The following is a 17,651-nucleotide window of genomic DNA, read 5'->3' on the forward strand; positions in this document are numbered from 1 at the left end:
TCCCTCTGCCATTTAGATTAAAGGCAATTCCTCTGGTATCCTAGCGCAGCAGGTCTTGGCGATATCACAGTAAATTGGGCAAAATACTGGGCTATTTCTTTTTCCTTGCCATCAAGATCTCTGCCAACTGGCACCATAAAATTGTATTATTGGGAATTCTTCATCTGGGTGCACCCATGATGAACTGGTTGCACTCGCACAGCTGACAATATAGCCATCAGATTGGCTCAGCAGCAAAATTACGTGACCGGAGCGGAACGGTTTATAGTTTTTATTGGCTGTAACTTATTAATGTGCAAGTGAAAATGCAGGAACATTGTTGTTGTTTTTTTACATCACTGCCATCAGTAGGAACTGATCCAAGTGGAAGAAAGTTGCTCCCAGACAGTTCATACGAAAAGTCATCCTACAGATTCTGGCCCACGGCCTAAATACACACATGAAAGATTGAACTAAAAGTTTGAAAAAAGAAAAGAGACAGAGAGAGAGTCTAATAAAAATAAAGAAACATGAATTCTGGGATTTCAAATTAAATGTCCGGCCCAAATTAAATAGATACATGAAAAGGTTAACATGGCCTGAACAAAAAATAAATCAAGTTTGTTAGAAATAATTGTAACCGAGGATAAGCTGTTCATAAAGCCTTGTTTGGTTTGCTGTATTACAAAAAGCTCCTGAGGCGTTGGGACTGCATTCAGGCAGTGTTGTTTTCTTCAACGATGACGAAATTATTTAGTTGACACCCCTTTTTTTTCATAATGAAAACTGACAAGCTAAACATGGATCTTTGATGACGAAAACATGACGAGTCGTAGGTGAGTTTTCGTTGACGGGACTGGACGAAAAATTAGTGGACGCCCTGCTGCTGTGTCCTGTTTGGTTTAGCCTCCGGGCTTGACGTTCAGCGGACTCGAGTGGATCCAGGGATGCGATGATTAACTGTACATCCTCCTTTTTCGCTAAGTGGTGGTGGGAAAAAAAAACACTTTTTGGTAACGTCTGGTATCAGCATAATTTATACTTAATGATACCGGATTGCGGCGGTGAGGTGGGCGGAATTTTGCCAATCAGAATTATATATATAGTAAAGAGAATTGGCCCAAGGACTGATCCCTGTGGAACTCCACAAGTGACCCTTGAGTTTGAAGATTTATTATTAACATGAACAAACTTGAATCTGTCAGGCAGATAAGATTTAAACCAGCCTAATATGTATTTTCAAGTATTTCTAAGAGAATATTGTGATCTGCTGTATCAAATGCAGCACTGAGATCTAACAGGACAAGTACAGACACAAGTCCATTATCTGAGGCCATGAAAATATCATTAGTGTCCTTCACCAGAGCTGTTTCAGTGCTATGATGAGTTTTGAAGCCTGACTAAAACTCTTCAAATAGGTCATTACTTTTTAAGTGTTTACATAGTTGATTAGCAACTACTTTCTCAAAAATGTTACATAGGAAAAGAAGATTAGATATAGGTCTGTAATTTATTAGGTCATCTTGATTAAGAGATGGTTTAAGTAAAGGTTTAATAACAGCTACTTTAAAAGCATGTGGTTAATACATACATACCAGGGGCGGATCCAGGATTTTTCAAAGGGGGGTGCGCACCTAAGGGTCATGGGGTCAAGGGTCATGGGGTCGAGACAATGTGAGGCTAAACGACCAAAGAATGCCATCTTTACTCTTTCACACTACCCTAATTATTCATCTAAGGATTTTTTAATTGATAATAATTTTAATGGATGAACATAAGTGGAATTAGCATGATTACCTTATTGTAATTGAAAATGGGTTTTTAAGTCAAAATCTCGTGGTTTTTACAGCATGCACAAGGTTAAAAAGTAGTTTGAAGAAAAAATTATCCTTATCAACAATTAATCAAACAAAGATTTTCTTTATTTCCAGAAATGATATGTATACAGAAAATGAAATAAAAAGACCCGAGGACTAATGAACAGTTTGGTATGGTTCTAGTGACAAAAGGAGTTTTAAAAATATACATGTATTTTAACAATATATTTTAACCATATAAACTAGATTAAGAAAAAAAATACTTAGAAAGACCCAAGGACTTAAGAACAGTTTGGTATAGTTCAAGTGACAAAGGATTTTTTAACACATTTTAACAAGATAAACCATGTTGAGAATTTTTTTTTTAAAGTAAGTTAAACCAATGAACATGTACGGTGAAGTTAAGCCATAAGCCTATAATAGAACTGTAAGACTTGACAAAGAATATTGTTCTCTTCTACAACACCTTCAACTTTATGATGATGATGATGATAATGGGTTTACAAATGTCAACCTTCTGGGATGCTTCTGGGCAAATATGTCTATGATTTTGTTGATGTCTAAATGAATGTCCTTGTGGACATACATAAGTAGCAAAGCCACAAACCTTTCCTGTCCCATTGTTGACCTCAGCAAAGTTTTCACTGCTTTAAGGCCAGAGTTAGCACGTTCCACAGAAGCACTTGTAAAAGGTATAACTGAAATGTTTGGGTAGCACTTCATATTTGTTATCCTTAGAATTTCAGAGAGAGAGCTGGGTTTTTCCACTGATGATGACCACTTTGTGTGCCACAACTTCACTTCCTGCCTGAATGTTGATCCTGATGGTAGATCATCTTTATATGATGTAAAGATCTCTTTCTCACTCTCATCGTTCATCATATGCAGGATGCTTGGCAATAGTTTTATACCTAGTATGTTTTCATAAAGGAGACCATTCTTAGTTTTAACAATAAAACGCATGTGGCACTAAAAGGTTTAGATCAGACAATACACACTACACAATAACTATTGTATGCATGTCAATGTCCAGTATTTTTTTTTACTTTACACTCTTTTTTCATTACTTCTCAAAAACTGCAACAAAAATTTAATTTTCATAACTTTGCCGTTACTTGAAAAAGTTTTCCTGAAATTGCATTACTTTACAACTTTACACAACTTGTGAGAACCCCATGTTTTCTCATTATCAACATTTTCTAACGATCATCATACTTTTTTTCTGTGGGGAGAATATAAGATTAAGGTTGATCCATACTCCAATCTGGAAGGTGGTGGTGCTAAAAGTTGTTTGCCAACCACTATTAAAAAAGAGAAGAAGAAGAAGTAGTAGTTAGTTATAGGCCCATAGCTCTTACTTCTAATTTATGTAAATTGATGGAGAGAATGATAACTAGGAGATTAATGTAAGAAATAGAAAAAAGAGGTCTTTTATCTCCTTATCAGAGTGGTTTTAGAAGTGGACAGACAACGGTAGATCCAATTTTTTGTTTAGAAAATTAAATAAGAAAGGCTCAGGTAAATAAATAAATGCTCTTAGCTACATTTTGATATTGAAAAAGTGTATGATATGCTTTGGAAGGAGGGTTTATTAATTAAGATGGATAAAATGGGAATTAAAGGAAAAATGTTTAATTGGATTAAGGATTTTTTAAAGAATAGAACAATCGAAGTAAGAGTTGGGGTAAATAATTCAAATATTTATGCTATACAAAATCTGAAAGCCGTCAAGATCTTCTTGATGAAGTCAGTTATTTAATATATGGTATAAAGCAACAAAAAATAAGTATTCAATTTACATGGGTTCCAGCACATAAAGGAATTTTAGGTAATGAAAAAGTAGATAAATTAGCTAAAGAAGCAGTTAAGGCAAGAGAAATTGAATATGATGTCCCGCTAAGTAGAAAGGAAATATAAGTAATTATTAAAGATAAAATAAATAATACATGGCAGGAGAGATGGAATTTAGAAGAAAAGGGAAGACATTTATATAAAATACAGAAAGATATTATCATAAGATATAATAGTATAATGAATATAAGAGAGGAAATATGGATAAACAGGTTAAGGATAGGGCATACTAGTTTAAATACTGGTTTAAAAATAATAGGGAAACATCCAACAGGTAATTGTTCTTATTCTGGAGAAATCGAAGAAGTAGAACATGTTTTGATTTATTGTAGAAAATATATAAAAGAGAGGAAAGAACTGGAAAGGGTATTGGGGAGTTCAGTAAAGATGGCTGATTTATTAGGGAAGCATCAATCAGATAAAATATTTAAAGCACTTATTACATATTTAAAAGATACAGAATTAGCTGGGAGGATTTAGTGTGTATGTGTGTGTGAGTGTGTAAGTATAGATATAATTTAGTTTCATTAAGATATAAAGATATATAGGAAAATATATTTCTAAATTACATCTCCGTCCAGCTGGTGGCGGTAATGCACACAGGATGTAAACTGCCAGAAAACACAACAGAAGAAGAAGAAGTAGTAGTAGAAGAAGAACAGGCTCGTCACTGCGCGCTATTATCCAAGATGGCGACGACCGGTGCGGCAGAGAGTGATTATTTAACGATAGTGATGGAGTTTCATGGATTTATCATCATCATCTGAGAGCGATTTGGATTATATAGAAGACTTTCTTGACAGCAACCTGATTTTTGACGAAATCCAGCCATACCAGTTTGAGGCAAGGAGACCAAAAAAGAATGATGTGAGTTGAATCTGTCTGCTGCGGCAGCGGTCTCCTTATTTTTGTAATGTTTTTTCCACTTTTACCCGATTTATTGCAACATCAAACTGCCATGCACGTGGGCATTGTTGCTTCAACAATAGTTCTAGAAAATTTCAATGGTGAAGTCCTCTGGGAATCCGAAATAATTGTTGTTTATCGCAGCTGTATGAGTGCACTGCCTCTGCTAAGAAACAACACAGGATGTGACGTCAGGCCGCCATTACTGCCCATATTTGGGCACTAAATGCCGCCGCCAGTATCGGTGATTGCGACGACAATTTATGCCGCGCCGGCGTCACAGTGCGTTCTAAATGACAGGTGCTGGCTATTAATCTTAATTCTATGAAGGATGTTTAAAATTCCGGGCTCTTTAAAAAAATACTTTTGGTCTCCAAAAGGGGGGTGCGCGCGCCCCCTGCGCCCCCGCCTGAATCCGCGCCAGCATACAAATGATTTTATTTTTGGTGGAATCAATTTTACTTATATAGAATACCATAAAGGCATTGCTGCTGAGAGGTAAGGGATTGGATAGATCAACAGAGCTGTCACTCTGGGTGTGTTTGGCACTCTACTGAAGAGGAATCTAGGATTATTTTCATTCTACTCTATTAATAATAAAAAATATGTTGCTTTAACTCTGCGAAGGGTCTTTTTATACAACAGTAGTGTGAAGAGCGCCATTTTCTCTCCAACTTCCTAACATTGTGCTTCAAAGAACACAGCTCTAAGTTAGACCAGGGAGCCAGCTTCCTGTGAATAATCACCTTCTTTTTCAAGGAAGCTACATTGTCTAATGCAAAACGCAACGAGGAAGTGACACCATCAACAAAGGCATCCATTTGTGAATGGGAAGAAATAACTTTGCTGCCATCTGCAGGGCATATCTGTGATACTGAGGATATTAAAACGGGGACAGACTCTATAAAGTTTGATACAGAATTATCTAATAAAGATCTACTATAATAAAGCCTTCTTTTGGGAGTGGAGAACTCAGTTAAATTTAACTCACAGGTTATTGAAAAATGGTCAGATAGGACAGGGTTGTGAGCAAATAATTCATCACAAATAATGCCATATGTCAGCACAAGGTCCAAAGTATGAAGGCAAGAGTGCGTCGGTTTTATACACATTTTCTCACTCACTGGGAACACCTGAGCTGGAGCTGAGCTGAGTGAACGCTGGCACGACTTGCTGCCGCTGCTCGCCGGAATTTTTGTATTTGCTGCTCCCTGCCTTTGCTCACCGGTAACTTTTTAACCGGTAACTTTTTAACAGACAGTGCAATTGTTTTTAACGGACAGTGCAATTGTTTTTTACTGAGAACACGGCCACGATTCATCGGCACTACAGGTTGTGTGCGTCCCAACTAGGCTACTATCGGTAGCTCACCTGTCCTGCCCCGTTTTCAGCCTCACCTGACGTTTTTTAATAATGTGGACCGACAGGACATACATCCTGCTTGTCTGCATCTGGATATTTCTACTGCCCGCTCACCTGCAAGTGGCGGGTTTGCTGCAGTATTCAGCCGCTGACCTGCTCCGGCTCCGCTGTCACTCGCCCGGACCTGCGCCCGAGGCACTCCACCTTCACCCGGACATCACCTTCCAGCCACGCCGGAGATACATCCACCGAGGATCTCGCCGGATTTCCCACCACAACGGTTCAACAGCAATAAAATCCAACTGGTCCAGCTCCCGACGGGGGATTCGTCGCCCTCCATGCTCCACCAGCCGGGCTGTCGACCACAGCGTGTTAGCCCGCCTAGCTCGGTCGGCTAGCACCACCACCAGCTGCAACAACACTGCACTCAACTTTGCTCTGCTTAACATCCGCTCACTGACAAGCAAGGGACATCTCATTCAGGACCTCATCACTGACCGTAAACTGGACTTTCTCTGTTTAACCGAGACCTGGCAACAGCCCCAAGAATACTCTCAGCTCAACGATTCCACTCCTAATGGGTTTGTTTACATCTCTCAACCCCGTGGTTCCGGGCGCGGAGGAGGTCTCGCGATAATTCATCGCGAGAATTGGAAAGTCTCGCCGGTATCTGCGCCAGTCTCAAGCACGTTTGAATCCACAGTCTGCAAGCTGTCTGGCCCAACTCCAACCATCATTGCTGCTGTCTACCGCCCCCCAAAACCGAATAGTGCCTTTTTAACAGAGTTTGCCGATTTTCTCACCCACCTATCCTCTCTATCACCAAACTTAATCCTACTGGGTGATTTCAATATCCACATGGACAATACCAATTTGCCTCTCACCAAAGACTTTACTTCCTGCCTAGAGAGTTTTGGATGTCAGCAATACACCACTACCCCCACACACTCCAAAGGACATATTCTGGATTTAATCTGCTGCTCTGGCGTCATCCCTCACAACATAACAGCTGATGAACTCCCCATAACTGACCATTTTCTCCTCTCATTTGAAGTGAATATTACCCTCTCTATCTCTAAAACATCCCGCCTCATATCCTTCCGGAACATAAAGAACATTGATCCCTCCACCCTTATCTCAAGTATCCACTCTTCCTGCCTCCTTGACTTCAATAATCTGCTAACCCCTGATGACCTGGTCATCCACTACAACACTGGTCTCCATAATATCCTTGACTCGCTTGCTCCACTAAAAAATAGATTTGTTTCTTTTTCAGTCTCCGCCCCCTGGTACACCCCAAATCTCCGACGCATGAAAACCAAAGGACGGCAACTCGAAAGACTTTATAGAAAAACTGGTCTCACTATACACAAAGAAATGTACAATAATCACATTATTCACTATAAGGACTCCATTGCCAGCACTAAATCACAGTATTACTCGAGCTTAATCACTGCCAATCAACATAACTCTAAGTCACTTTTCTCTATACTCAATAATACTATCAAACCCAAGGACTCTTTCCCCCCGCACCTTTATACAACCTCCTTCTGCAATGACATCATGTCATACTTCACAGGAAAAATCAAGAACATTCACCAAAACCTTGGATCAACGGCTCATCTCAGCACCTCACCAGATCTTCCCTCGCCTACACAGTCGCTCTCCTCCTTCCATCTTCCCACTGTCTCGGAAATCACAGAGCTCATTCGGAAATCCAAACCATCCACCTGTCAACTGGACCCCTTCCCAACACAACTTGTCAAAACCTGCCTCCCCTCTCTGGTTCCCCTCATCTCTGCTATCATCCACACCTCCCTCACCACTGGAACTGTCCCTACACTTCTCAAAACTGCTGCCATCACTCCGATTGTAAAAAAACCTGGTGCCGACCCGATCAACTTCAACAACCTCCGTCCTATCTCCAATTTACCCTTCATTTCCAAAATTCTTGAAAAAACAGTTGCCTCCCAGCTCCATACTCACCTATCTGCCAACAGCCTGTATGAAGAATTTCAGTCTGGTTTCCGGCCACTCCATAGCACTGAAACAGCACTCATCAAAATCACCAATGACCTCCTCATGGCATCTGATTCTGGACTACTCACCATCCTCATCCTCCTCGACCTGAGTGCAGCCTTTGACACCATCTGTCACACCACTCTCCTCAGTAGGCTTTCTTCCATTGGCATCACTAACACTCCGTTGGACTGGTTTATTTCCTACTTCTCTGACCGCACTCAGTACATTCAACTGAAGACCCTCAAATCCACCCCCTCCCCCCTCTCCTCAGGCGTGCCCCAGGGCTCTGTACTCGGGCCCCTCCTCTTCATCATCTACCTCCTTCCCCTTGGCAATATCTTCCGCAAATTTAACATCCAATTCCATTGCTATGCTGATGACACCCAGCTCTACCTCTCCACACAACCATCGTCCTCTCTTCCCCCCACCTCCCTCACAAATTGCATCTGTGAAATAAAAGCCTGGTTCACCAAAAACTTCCTTCAATTAAACAGTAGTAAAACTGAGGTTCTCCTCATCGGCACCAAATCAACTCTTTCCAAAACTGACAGTTTCCCACTTGTTATTGACAGTTCCTCCATCTCCCCCTCCCCCCAGGTTAAGAGTCTGGGTGTCATCCTCGATAGCACCCTATCTTTTCAATCCCATATCAATAACATTACCCGGTCTGCCTACTTTCACTTAAGAAACATCAACCGCCTCCGTCCCTCCCTTACCCCACACACTGCTGCCATACTTGTGCACAGCCTTGTCACCTCCCGACTGGATTACTGCAACTCACTCCTCTTCGGCCTTCCTCAGAAATCACTCCATAAACTACAACTGGTCCAGAACTCAGCTGCTCGCATCATAACAAGAACTCCCTCTATCCACCACATCACTCCGGTCCTCCAACAGCTTCACTGGCTCCCCGTGCAGTTCCGCATTCAATATAAAATTCTCATGGTGACATTCAAGGCCCTTCACCACCTAGCCCCCCCTTATCTGTCAGGCCTCCTGCACATTCCCACCCCCTCCCGTGCTCTTAGATCCTCATCTGCTTTACACCTGTCTGTCCCTTCCGCCCGTCTCACCACCATGGGGAGCAGAGCATTCAGCCGCTCTGCCCCCCGCCTCTGGAACTCTCTACCACCCCTACTTAGAAACACGGACTCACTTCAAAATTTTAAATCACAACTCAAAACTCATCTGTTTAAGACCGCCTATTCTCTTTAATTATCAATTTCCCTGTCCCAGCCTCGGTATTTATTTATTTTTTATTTATTTTTTAAATGTTTTTTGTTTTGATTCTGTTCCTGACATTCTGTTTTTTACCCTTCTGTACGGCGACCTTGAGTGTCTAGAAAGGCGCCTTTTAAATAAAATGTATTATTATTATTATTATTATTATTTTGAGCAAAACCAATTGGATCTAGGATAATTTTAAAGCCTAGTTTAAGGTTATCACATTCAGTGTGAACATTAATGTTAAAATCCCCCACTATAATAACCTGTCAGTGTTTAACACTAAATCAGATAAGAAGTCTGAGAACTGATCCAAAAACTGAGAGTAAGGGCCTGATGGATGATACAAAACAACAAAGAGAAGATGTTTTATCCCTTTGCAGTTTGAATGAGGGAAACTGAGGGTTAAATGTTCAAAAGAATTGTAGCTATTAATTGGCCTGGGAATAATTAATAAATCAGACTGAAAGATGGCTGCTGCTACTCCTTCTATTCCCGTAGTTCTGGGGAAGTGGAAATTGAAATAATTGGAGGGAGTTGACTCATTTATACTAATGTAGTCCTCGTGTAGCCAGGTTTCTGTGAGACAAAATATATCAATCCGATTTTCAGAAATCAATTCAACAACTAACAAAGTCTTTGGAGGGAGAGACCTCATATCTAATAAACCACATTTAATTTTATTTTGGTTCAAGTTGAGTCATTGATCTTTATTAGATTTTTATGATTTGATCCTTTTTAGATGCGTTTTTTTTATCTGTTTAGTTTTGGCCGTGGGAAAGACACCGTCTCAATAGGGTAATAGGTGGGTAACCGTACAGAATTTGCAGAGGTGTGTTAAACTATGGCTCTGCTTCCTGGTCTGGACCCTAGGTTGTCAGTATTTTGGAGAACTAATAAATCCAGCCAGAGTCCTAGAAAGAAGAGCTGCACCATCCAAAGTGGGATGGGTGCCATCTCTCTGGATCAGACCAGGTTTTCCCCAGAAAGTTTGCCAGTTATCAATGTAGCCCACATCATTTTCAGGACACCACCTAGACAACCTGCGGTTGAATGATGACATGCAGCTAAACATCACTGGTCAGATCAGGCAGGGGACCAGAGAGTCCGACATTGTTTTGGTAAACTTGCACACCGAAGCAACACTAACTTTAGTGAGCTCTGATTGCCGTAACTTGGTGTTATTACCGCCAGCGTGAATAACAATCTTACCGTATTTATGCGTATCCTTAGTCAGCAGTTTCAGGTAGGATTTGATGTCACTGCCCCTGGCAGTTATTTGACTTTCCTGTTATTTAGGTTAATTTAGTGACTAATTTCACTCCGGACCAGATCTGTACCCTAATGGACCTTTGTCTTTCAACAACTTATTTCAAGTTCAGTGATAATTTTTACAGACAGAAGCATCGTTGTGCCATGGGATCTCCATTGTCACCAATTGTGGCCAATCTATATGTGGAAGAATGGAAAAGAGAGCTTTGGGCACCTTCAGAGGAACACCACCAAGCCACTGGTTTAGATATGTGGATGACACATTTGTCAAAACCCATGTAAAAGAAGTGGAAGCTTTCACAAGACACATCAACTCGGTGGACAACAACATCAGAGAGGATGCCAACGACAACAAGCTACCTTTTCTGGACTGTTTGGTGAGCATGGAAGGAGATGGAAACCTCAACATTGAAGTGTATAGGAAACCCACACACACAGACCAATATCTTCTTTTTGACTCACACCACCCACTGGAGCACAAACTTTCTGTCATCAGAACCTTACAACACCGAGCATGTCCCTACTAAAACAGAAGGGAAGCACAAAGAGCAGAAACACATCAAGGATGCCCCCCAAACCTGTGGGTACCCTAACTGGGCTTTGTCAAATCAGCAAGAAAATCCAAAAGACATGCTGCAGAATATAATGGTGAGAAGAATAAACGCAAAAACATTGTCGTCATCCCATATGTTGCTGGAGTCTCTGAAAAACTCAAGTATTTTTTCCAAACACAAAATCCCAGTACATTTCAAACCAAACAGGACTATCAGACAGAGGCTGGTGCATCCGAGGGACAAAACCCCCAAACCTAAGATGAGCGGAGTGGTGTATGCAGTTAAGTGCAGCTGATCCAGAATGCTGCTACTCGTGTCCTCATTAAGACTAAGAAAGTAGAGCGCATCACCCCAGTTCTAAAGTCCTTACACTGGCTCCCTGTTTCTCAGAGAATAGACTTTAAAATACTTCTGTTGGTCTATAAATCCCTGAATGGCTTAGCACCTACAGGGGTTGGACAATGAAACTGAAACACCTCTCACTTTAGTGTGGGAGGTTTCATGGCTAAGTTGGACCAGCCTGGTGGCCAATCTTCATTAAATGCACATTGAATCAATAAGAGCAGAGTGTGAAGGTTCAATTAGCAGGGTAAGAGCACAGTTTTGCTCAAAATATTGCAATGCACACAACATTATGCGTGACATACCAGAGTTCAAAAGAGGACAAATTGTTGGGGCACATCTTGCTGGCGCATCTGTGACCAAGACAGCAAGTCTTTGTGATGTATCAAGAGCCACGGTATCCAGGGTAATGTCTGCATACCACTAAGAAGGATGAAGCACATCCAACAGGATTAACTGTGGACGCAAGAGGAAGCTGTCTGAAAGGGATGTTTGGGTGCTAACCCGGATTGTATCCAAAAAACATAAAACCACGGCTCCCCAAATCACGGCAGAATTAAATGTGCACCTCAACTCTCCTGTTTCCACCAAAACTGTCCGTCGGGAGTTTCACAGGGTCAATATCCACGGCCGGGCTGCTATAGCCAAACCTTTGGTCACCCGTGCCAATGCCAAACGTCGGTTTCAATGGTGGAAGGAGCGCAAATCTTGGGCTGTGGACAATTTGAAACATGTATTGTTCTCTGATGAGTCGACCTTTACTGTTTTCCCCACATCCGGGAGAGTTACAGTGTGGAGAAGCCCCAAAGAAGCATACCACACAGACTGTTGCATGCCCAGAGTGAAGCATGGGGGTGGATCAGTGATGATTTGGGCTGCCATATCATGGCATTCCCTTGCTCCCATACTTGTGCTAGATGGGCGCGTCACTGCCAAGGACTACCGAACCATTCTGGAGGACCATGTGCATCCAATGGTTCAAACATTGTATCCTGAAGGAGGTGCCGTGTATCAGGATGACAATGCACCAATACACACAGCAAGACGGTATTGAATCATCAAGTTTAGTCAGTGTCCTGTATGATTTAGACAGTAGTTTGGGGGGTTTTAAATCTAGAAACTCTAATATTTTAGTTGGGATTTGTAAACCACCTTCAATATTGTTAAATTTATTTCTAATTATAGATTTGATTTGTTCATATTCTAAGAATTTATTTTTACTAATGCCATATTGCATATTTAATTTGGCAAAAGTGATCAACTCAGTTCTGTCAAGTAAATGTTCCTGGTATTCAATACCTTTAATCTTCCAGTATGTAAAGTTTAACATATTATTTTGTATTATATTGCCCTTCCTAAAAACATTTCATACCTGTAAACAAACTATTTTGTGCCTTATTATACACATTATTTTACCATAGTAAGATTACCTCTCAATTTGATAATTAACCAAAATACCTCTAAGCAACCTTATGTGGGTGCATATTAAAGAGTCTTAGTGCAAAAGAAAAAAGTGTTTATATCCTTTGAGAAGAACATAAGAAATTACTAATTCTAAGTTGGCATAGCAGCAGCATTTTAGATGGATGGGCTGGATTTATTCCTACAGCTGTTGTCTTTGCTGCACATCAAAACTCCTGATTTTTGCTACATTTGTGAATGTTTTCTGTGGCCTCTATTCCAGCTCATTTCCACCATGTCATAGAGTTGCTGAGGTTCAGACAGGGGACACTATCAGGGATCTTCCTCTCAGCAGGTGAGAGATTACTTCTTTTATATTGATATTTGCAGATTGCTCTGCGTTTATTGTTAGCATCCCCAAACATGAAAAAAATAAGCATTTGATTAAATATTTTCTGGTTTGCCACAGTGTTTCAGTTCACCTACACAGCGCTATTTGGTGCTTACACTGCTTTCATCTTTATCAGAACAGGTGAGGTTTCTTTCATTGTTAATTTATTGCCTGCATGTGGATAACTGAAGGTTAAAGATTAATGTTGTACAGAGTAGTTGATCACTCCTGAACACCTACAGTTGGTTCTTAATTAAATGAGTGAAAAGATTCTTGGATAGCTGCACAAAATGAACAATACACACTTTAAATACAATATGTTACCACTCTAAAAACCCTCTTCCTCAAAAGGAACTGATTATCTTAAGTGAACAGATTTCTGAAATTAAATCCAGGAACATTTCCTGATCATTGATTAAAAAAATAGGAATAAATGTTATCAAATTAAATTTTCTTTTTTATTATATACTTGTATTTACTCAATACAAATTAAGTTTAAGGCACGAATGTGTCTCTCCACACTGGTTGCATTTCCTAAGAGCACTACAATTAATAAAGTAATATTAGTACTAATTAATTACTATAACTGGGGAGGGGCAATGGTTTTTAGTAATTTAAGGGAACATGCGTGTGTTGTGGGTCAATGTGAACATGTATATATTTATATAAATCGGTATAAGCAGATTGTGTGTTTTTGTAGTCTTGCAAGTATCTTATGGATGAGGTGAGTAAACTGCTCTGTGAGTCAGCTTGAATGATCCATGGTTTCCACGAGGCCTTCTATATCTGAAGAGACATCACCCATTGTAGTCAGGTATGGTAGCCATGGAGGTCTGGATAGAATAAGAATTAAGAAGGATAATTGCAAAACGGGAAATACACAGGTAACAATAAATTGAAATATCCATCCATCCATTTTCTGACCCACTTAATCCCTCATAGGGTCACGGGGGGTGCTATTGCATATCTCCAGCATTCACTGGGCGAGAGGCGGGGCACACCCTGGACAGGTCGCCAGTCTGTCGCAGGGAAACTAAATTGAAATACTTAAAGGTATATAGCCACGTTGTATGCTTATAGAAAAAGACAAAAAAAAACACCCTTTGATCAAAATAAAATAAGGTTATATGCACCAAGCGTCCATCCTGATAGTGTATTGATAGTCCTTTTCTGGCCCGCGTATGTGGGAGTCGTTAGACAACCCGTGCCCGGAGTATGCACAAGCAACAATAAACCTAGTAAATTAATTAAATAAAAAAAGTTATGCTTATTTTGGCCATGTTAGAAACAGTCCTCCCGACAGAGACGGATAGAGCTGTGTACGTGAAGGGGCGTAGTGATATTACACAATTGGGGAAAATATTTAGTGCGCCTCATAATCTGGTGCGCTTTATGATCCAAAAAATAACATACAAAAAAATAACTTTAAAATGACATAAAATCAAAGTGCAAATAAAAACTATACCCCTATATAATATAGCAGTTCCTTAAATAAAATAAGGCTCCCCTTATAGGTGGCTAAAAAATTGTTGTATTCATATTTCATTACTTTGTGAAAACTTTACAACTTTCATAAAGTTTTTATTATGCATTAACGGTGAGCAAGAGAGAAAACTGACCAGTTTCCTAACAAATAGTGAGCCTAATGTGTTCAACTATACAGTTTGTCTAAAGTTGCTCATATTAAACATTTCACACTAAATGATGATTGCAACCACTTCATCAACGTCTTCAGAATCAAGGTTGATATAATCAGACAAAACATTGTTTTGACCCTATCAAACCCTCCACCCAGCACTTCTCCCTGTTCTCCCTATGTTAGTCCAACCCTCAAAGGTTTTTGCTGAGGTTGCTCAATTCAAACTCCTCTTCATCGTTCAGAAGAGGAACCTCTCCTCCAGCTCCCTCGACCCCCTTCCAACGTCACTTCTAAAGAGGTGCATTCAGATGTCAGAGGCTGACATTTTTTCGGGAATCCCACGGGTCACGTGATTGCCATGGGAATCCCCCGGGATGGGAGTCAACGTTAGTAAATCACGTGATTGGGATGGTACAGGATTAAATATCAACGGGAGCAGATGGGAGTGGGAGCTAACCAATATGAGGTTCAGTAAACTAGGATCAATGCCAAAAAATAAAATAAAATGGAAAATAAAAAATCTAGGATCGATGCCGCCATTTTGTATTTTTTTCCCCAAAGAAGCCTAAACTATAATGCGAGTCAAAAGAACTACACAACCCAAAAGCCAACAGTGCTTCCAATTGGTTTTCAGCCCACGTTCAGGAAAGTCGCAAATATTATCAAACTTCACAAGAGTTGAATGTCACGGTGTTAAACGCCCAGTATGCTGCTTGTAAAACGTGTTTCCTTGACTCATTATCCAAGAATGTGTTTAACGATGTCCTATAGTAAATCCTGATTAGTTTGTGGATATTTTCTTGCAAATGGACAAATACTAATATCCTTGTATTATATTAAACTTTTTCTTTTACAAAAGCGTGGTTTTGAAACATTAAGGTATATTATCTAAATTGTGAAAGTAATGCCTTTATAAATCTCTTGCTAGGTGCATTTTTCTTCAGTTTTAGCCATTTGAAACATAAAAGTAAAGTTCAAAGGAAACTATTACTTAATAAATAAATAAAAGGCAATATTTTACATTTTGTTTATTCAGCTAAGATAGGCATGGTTTATTTCCTTGTTTGTTACTTTTATTATTTATTTATTATTATTCCTTTTACTTTAACAGGCCTTTACTACAGCTAAAAACAGGACCTTTGTAGAAATTCAGGTTCAATGTATTGCCAGAAAACTTAATGAAGACAACAAAAATGGGGGGGGGGGGGCGCAGAGTCATTCTGAATGGGAGAGGGAGTAATTTTACCAGGAGTGGGATGGGACAAGGCTTTATTTTTTACTCTGGCCCAGGATTGGGACAGGACACACTTTTTTTCTGTGGGAGTGGGATGGGACAGAAGTAAAAATCCACTCCCGTGTCACCCTCTAGTGCAGGGGTCGGCAACCTGCGGCTCTTTGATCCCTCTGATGTGGCTCAGCTGTTGAAAATAATTGTCATAGAGCTGTTTATCTCATGCAGGCAGTCGTCAATGCTGGCTGACGAACACTCATCACCAGTTGGTGGCTGTAATGCAAACTGAAAAGATGTTCGCTAACCGCCAATAATCTCAAGAAGAAAAACAGGAGGAGGAGGAAGAAGAAGAAGAAATGCTGGCTGACTCGTAGACGTATACGTAGACGCCTCGTTGGGCGGGTTCTGCCTATGCTGCGGATGCGTCAGAGCATCTGCCATGTTGAATGTGGCAAATCTGCAATTAGACTCAGTCACTTAAACAGTATCAGAGGGACTTTAATTTTAGAATATACTTTCTATTCGTAATATTTTTATTTTTGTAATATTACAAATTTGTTTTCATATCCCTGTGGCTTCATTCTCCTGACTTTATTCTCGTAAAGAATAAAAATAATTAAAATAATCTAACCTGGTCCTATTACTCCAGGACTAAAACAGAATAAACTGTGAATATTCTGGAAATGTGCCCCCTTAATTCTCATAATATGTTTTTTCTAAAAATATTACCACTTTTGTCTTTTTTACTTTATTCTCCTATGACTTTTTTCTCATATTAATAATTTTATCTCTTTAATACTCCCCAAAAAAGTCTGTTCCTAATCTGTGTCTATACCAGATCTTAAAAGGTTCACACGGTTTTATGAAATAATGAGAACCACAATGTCTACTTTGACCAATTGAGTTATATTTATATAAAAATAAATAATCTGGACATATACTTATATATAAACACACACCTATTTATAATACTTCAAAATCTATATATGCACATCCATATCTAAAAACATGGGCCATTAAAAAAACTCTATTCAATTCTGACTTTAATCTCAGAATTGATAAAAGAAAAAAGTCAGAATTGGATAGACTTTTTTTTTTTAATGGCCCTAATCCTTTTACGTAGTTCTGCCAATCTCTATCAATTAATCTATATATTTTCTTACAAGTATATATAAGCTCAATCTATATATTTCAATGTAAATACTTAAAACATCTACAGGGAACATAGAGGTTCACTACTTTCTGTCACATACAATATGGCGGTGACGTTGACGTGCAAACCTGCATCCAATGGGGCGTCTACGTATATAATGTCTATGAGCTGACTGTCTGCAGAGCAAAATAAACACAGTGACCAGAGTGAAGGCGGTATTTTCAAATGCTGCTTTTTTTGTAGTAAATTCTACAAATGACAAGGGCACCACGGTGAACCTGGACCTAAAATAACATGGAGTCATAGATGAGAGCTAAACAGCAGGGTAAGTCGTTACTATATCTGACGTTTGTTTAGGGCTGGACGATAATTCAATAACAATATATATCTATCGATAGACGTGTGGCGCGATAAGAAAAAAACGGGTCGATAAAACTTCAATAGACAGTTTTCCTTCCTTCCTCTTAGCCTATCATATTAGTTGATGCTACAGTCACTACTTCCTCT

General features: G+C 39.8%; 1 protein-coding gene across 4 annotated transcripts in view; it reads left to right on the forward strand.

Annotated features, from left to right (window-relative positions):
- rce1a (Ras converting CAAX endopeptidase 1a) overlaps window positions 1-17,651 on the forward strand; it is a 146,307-nt gene that overhangs the window by 113,168 nt on the left and 15,488 nt on the right. For 3 of the 4 annotated variants that reach the window (XM_036134523.1, XM_036134521.1, XM_036134520.1), the window contains 2 exons: window positions 13,014-13,085; window positions 13,200-13,262. The exons of the other annotated variant lie outside the window; for it this stretch is intronic. In XM_036134523.1, coding sequence (XP_035990416.1) covers window positions 13,014-13,085; window positions 13,200-13,262 — 135 coding nt within the window. The remainder of the gene's footprint in view (window positions 1-13,013; window positions 13,086-13,199; window positions 13,263-17,651) is intronic. 4 annotated transcript variants of the gene reach the window in all.

The sequence above is a fragment of the Fundulus heteroclitus genome, unplaced genomic scaffold (genome assembly GCF_011125445.2).
Source record: "Fundulus heteroclitus isolate FHET01 unplaced genomic scaffold, MU-UCD_Fhet_4.1 scaffold_84, whole genome shotgun sequence".
NCBI classification, from domain to species: domain Eukaryota; kingdom Metazoa; phylum Chordata; class Actinopteri; order Cyprinodontiformes; family Fundulidae; genus Fundulus; species Fundulus heteroclitus.